We start from the raw sequence: 5032 nt of genomic DNA, 5'->3' as shown, positions 1-5032 counted from the left end.
AATATTATAAACAAGAGAGGGATTTTCTTAACGTCCACTAAAGATCCAATGGATCTATGAGATGAAAGATATTATAAACAAGAATATGGAGATTGATTTAAATGTGTGTGTGTGTGTGTGTGTGTGTGTGTGAGAGAGAGAGAGAGAGAGAGAGAGAGAGAGAGAGAGAGAGAGAGAGAGAGAGAGAGAGACGGGGGGGCAGGGAGGAAGGAGAGGGGTGTGTGTGTGTGTGAGAGAGAGAGAGAGAGAGAGAGAGACGGGGGGGCAGGGAGGAAGGAGAGGGGTGTGTGTGTGTGTGAGAGAGAGAGAGAGAGAGAGAGAGAGAGAGAAGCGCCGCAGCCAGTCATCCTTAAAGACCCGGTTGACTTTGAATTCAAACAAGAACACCTCTTACCAAGTCGCAGCTCCCCTTTTTGGGCCGTCACCCTAGTACATGGGCAGGCAGGCAGTGTGAACAGTTTGCGGACATTCATGGGTCATCATAGAGACCTGATATATTCCATATAGATAATGTATCATGCCTTCTTTACTTTCATTCAATTCAATAATTTCAATACATTTATAATCAATCACAAACCCTACCCTCTCTTCCAGCTCCGATAATATACCCATTGCCCCTCCCGGAGGTCTTAGTCTGCATATTATTAGAGTAGTTAGTAGAGAATTATGGACAAGTTTAATCCTCCAATTAGTATAGATGCAGAAAACGATGATGATCAGGGCGAGTGGAGAGAGATTCTGCAGAAATGGGACGAGCATGAAGCCGCAGCATCTCAGGGGCTGCCCACCATCCATACTCTAGCTATGGAGAGCTACCCTAACTTGCTCCTCCCAAACCCTCCGAATCACCCTTCATTCATCAGTGACCACAGACTAATCGCCCCTGAATACACCAGTAGCCAGCTTATTAGTACTTCTGATCTGCCACTAATCAGCAGCGATAATGTTCTAACAGCAGCTATCAGGACATCTCATGCAGCTAATCCAACCACAATTGCTCAACAGGCGCAGGCGCCGGAGATTAATTATCCATTGGATCATTCAAGGCCCTCATGGATGTCTGGCGTTCTGCAGTCATTACAGTCTCAGCCGTCTTGGATTATCAGTGACGTGGCGTCATCATCCAGATTAACCTCCTTCTCCTCCTCCTCATATAATCCTCTAATTGGTGATGATCAGCAAAATTTGACAGGATCCACCTTATACCCAGCCGGTATGGCATCAATAACTACTTCTTCAGCAGTACAAGATCAAATTCGTGATTATTATCGTCTAGCAGATGAATCACAACAGCTGTTGTCTACTGGTAGACCTAGGGTCAGAGATCAATATAAATTAGCTAGTGATCAATCTCTGCTGTCTAATTTCACGCCCACTTCATCAGCATCTAGTGATTTAGGACCCGAGGATGATTCATCCTCTCAAGAGAGGGATCAGGCGCAGCAACATGCTGATTTAGTCATTAAATCTACCGATGATTTAATTAGTGGTACTGGTGAGCCCCAATTAATGGAAACATCGACAGACAAAGGCAAACACGAGCTCAAAGAGGACCCTACACCCAACCCTGAGGAGAAGAGAAGGTAATTCTGAAGAATTATGGTTTTTTTAAGAGAACTGATTATTATAAATTGACGACCTTAATTGCACTAGCAGGTTCATTTATTGACTGATTTTTAAATTCATGCTTATGTTTAACTTCTTAGATTTTCTAAGCATTGCAAGACTACTAATCGAAAAGGTACAGTGAGCTCTTTCACTTCTGAAATTGTTAATGGAGTGAGTGAGTGAGTGAGAGAGTGTGTGTGTGAGAGAGAGAGAGAGAGAGAGAGCATGAGGCTCTTAATAATAATGTCATTAATTGCAACTGACCTGAGTGTGAGAGAGAGAGAGAGCATGAGGCTCTTAATAATAATGTCATTAATTGCAACTGACCTGATCATAGATAGACATGTTGGGCTCTCCTCTTGGCTCTTGCAATGTTAGTGTTCAAAAGGGTATCACGAGCAATAAGCTCTTTCATTAAGTATTCATTACAAGCTTAGATACTAAGTCACTTCGGAAAGAGTCCAAAGTTCTTTTCATCTCATGAACATTGCATTGAAATAATTAGGCAATGTGTATAATTATGCTTATAGAAAAGCTCCATTGATGAGCTTATTCACTAATTCTATTATGATCAGGCTGCTGCTTATTTACATTTATATTTATATAAGTCACCAGAAGGTTCTGGTGTACAATCCTTGTGGGAATTTGATGGGGCTACCAAAGTAGAAGGATCAGTGATGTCGTGTATATTGCAGAGATATTTATGATTAGTAGAAACGAGGGATAATTAGGATCATGTTGAAATGAGGATTTACAAGGATCATACAGAAGTGATCTTTATGTGTGCAAGTATTTGATTCATGCCGAATTGCACTTAATCTCTGTTATTTTAAAAGGTTATCATGCTGTTAGTGTAAATGAGCATTAAGACGTATCGTGCAATATAAGTCAATCTTCAGTCGTTTGCGTGTGATGATTGATATTGAATTGCACTTAAATTAGTATTATCTTAAAAGGGTTCAGGATCATCCTGTTAGTGTAAATGAGGATCAAGGATCATGCATGAATGATCTTCATGCATGTATTAATTGATGTTAAATTGCACTCAATAATCATTATAATATGAGGATTAAGGATCATGCATGTACGAGGATCAAGGATCATGGATAAGTGATCTCCATTTGTGTGCATCATGTAATATTGAGAGTGATGTTGAATATAATTATTATTTTAAGAGGGGTAAGGATCATGTTGTTGCTAGCACAAATACATAGCGATCCTGATGTGCGAGTATATTGATTGATGTTATTTTATGTTGGATGTGATTAGGGGATCAAAAGCAGCCCGCGTCATGAAGAAACCAAAGAGAGAGCGAGGGCCCAAGTTCGCCATTAAAATGGAGAGCGATGTAGAGGTTGTGGACGATGGATACAAGTGGAGAAAGTACGGACAGAAGGCTGTGAAAAACAGTCCTTTCCCCAGGTAGAGCGCATACACTATAATCTCATACAAATCCTACACGTTTTAGCTGGTTTAAGGGATTAATCTTCTCTGTGCAATCATGATTGATATTCTGTGGGTGGAGGTAATCATGATTAAGGGCGCGCATGCATGGTGGGTGGTGCGGGTGATGCCTGGCGGCATGGGGTGTGTGTGTACTGTGCGTGCTAATTAAGAGTTGCATGAAAATGGTGGAAGGCATAGGCTGACTGTGGATTTAGGTTCTAAGGGGAGGGGAAAGAAACAGGTGATCAGTAAAGCACCGAGCGAGGAGCATATGGGTGTAGCATATTGTATGGAAGCTGGTTATGCAATGGACATGGCAGCTGCACGATGGTGCGTTTGATTGTAACAGGCGTACTCCAAACCCTAGAAAGTGTAGGGAAGATTTGATGAGCTGATTAAGATAGGATGATCGCAATAATTTTTTTTTTGAGCCCACGCTCGTACCAGAATCACCCACTACTCTCGCAAGAGTTGCGTACCACACGCCCAAGCAGAACTTGGCCATCCAATTGCCAGTATTCAATACAAAAAGTGAGTATTCAATACAAAAAGTGAGCATTTGTGGGCCCCATGGCCAAGTTAGCTTGGCTGTTGGGAAACCCCCTCTTAGGGATTTTAGACTTGTCATAATAAATGCCTCCATGTCACACCAGTGAACAAGCTTGCAAGCCTTTTAGCATCGAGGTTACTTTTTGGCAGGCTTCATGCCTGTTTTTGGGCATGTTGGCCATAACACTTACTTTTTTAGTGGATACTCATGCAAGCCACCCCTTGCTCGGGCATCATGCTTGCTTTTGGGCATTTTGGTGTCGTAAAATATAATCACTTATTTTGAGTCACCCATCAAAAAAGAGTAACCGTGATAAGACGAGCATTATTTCTATTTTGAAGGGTGACCCAGCCTGTCAAAAATCATCTTTGCTTAGCATGACTAACCAATCAGCTTTCAACTTTTGCTACTCACAAGAACGAAGAGAATCAAAACAAAAAAGAGAGTCCCTCAATGACAAGCCTATGTCCCTTTAGTCACCCCTTTTAGCACCTTATTCAACATGGCTAACCAATCAATTTTTACTTTTGCTACTTTTATGCACTTAGTATAAAGAGAAAAAGCAAAAAAAAATAGTTCTTGTACGTAGCTCCAAGCTACGTATATATTTAAGCTTCTTAGTGATAATGCACATACTATTTTCAAAAGCCATAGTCCGGAAACTATTATAAAGATTCATGAGCTAATTATTTTTATCATGATTATAGGAGCTACTACAAGTGCACAGATAAGCAATGCAAGGTGAAGAAGCATGTGGAGCGCCAAGCAGAGGAGACTTCCTTTGTAGTTACCACCTATGAAGGGGTGCACAACCACCCTCGTCCTGATCAACAACTCCAAGTCCTCCATCGCCCCTCCAATATCATCCCTCATTATCACAATCCCTTTTCTTTCATGAACCTCCCCACTACCCACAATGTATCCCCCATGGATTTTCTCCTCCGCCCCTCCTTGTTCCAACCAAGCCCAGCTCTTCCTATCAGTTACCCACAACAACCTTTCAGCCACACATCAGAGACCTTAGTAGACCAGGGACTTCTAGAAGATGTCATCCATGGAGAACCAAAAACAAGCTCTATCTAAATAGGTAGGCTCCTCAAATCTATACACTAACATGAGTTAGAAACATACCTTTCTAGGTGATGTGTAAATTTATCCAATTCAAGTTAATTCTCCTCTATATTGCCTCTGTACTCATCATAAAATTAAGACATCACTTTTTACATGCTCACAAGTCATGCTCTATCGTCTCTATCACTTGTTTATTTTGAAGCAGTATAGCTCACGCATTCATTGATGTAAACCATGAAATATGAGAGAGAGAGAGAGAGAGAGAGAGAGAGAGAGTAATTGGTCCTATGTTGACTCAAAATTTAAGACATGACAATTCATGGTCCCTTTGTATAAATGATGTAGGGTTTTAAAAAT

The 5032-nt window shown here is 41.2% G+C and overlaps 1 protein-coding gene across 1 annotated transcript; it reads left to right on the top strand.

Annotated features, from left to right (window-relative positions):
• The first annotated feature begins 548 nt into the window (after positions 1–548).
• LOC147607257 (uncharacterized) lies at positions 549–4830 on the top strand. The gene is made up of 3 exons (XM_086790430.1): positions 549–1583; positions 2878–3030; positions 4312–4830. The coding sequence occupies exons 1-3, from the start codon at positions 667–669 to the stop codon at positions 4685–4687; spliced, it is 1446 nt and encodes a 481-aa protein (XP_086646556.1). The 5' UTR covers positions 549–666; the 3' UTR covers positions 4688–4830.
• The last annotated feature ends 202 nt before the right edge of the window (positions 4831–5032 follow it).

This window comes from Cibotium barometz, chromosome 55, assembly GCF_041138505.1.
Source record: "Cibotium barometz isolate CiBa-2024 chromosome 55, ASM4113850v1, whole genome shotgun sequence".
Classification (NCBI taxonomy): domain Eukaryota; kingdom Viridiplantae; phylum Streptophyta; class Polypodiopsida; order Cyatheales; family Cibotiaceae; genus Cibotium; species Cibotium barometz.
The sequence above is the reverse complement of the archived record's forward strand: the minus strand, read 5'-3'. Positions and strand labels throughout refer to the sequence as shown.

Bases quoted from the DNA above. Each gene is read 5' to 3' on its own strand.
- LOC147607257 (XM_086790430.1), top strand. From the start codon at position 667: ATGGACAAGTTTAATCCTCCAATTAGTATAGATGCAGAAAACGATGAT. The intron at 1,584-2,877 runs GTAATTCTGAAG...GGATGTGATTAG, and splicing joins AACCCTGAGGAGAAGAGAAG to GGGATCAAAAGCAGCCCGCG. The intron at 3,031-4,311 runs GTAGAGCGCATA...TCATGATTATAG, and splicing joins AAAAACAGTCCTTTCCCCAG to GAGCTACTACAAGTGCACAG.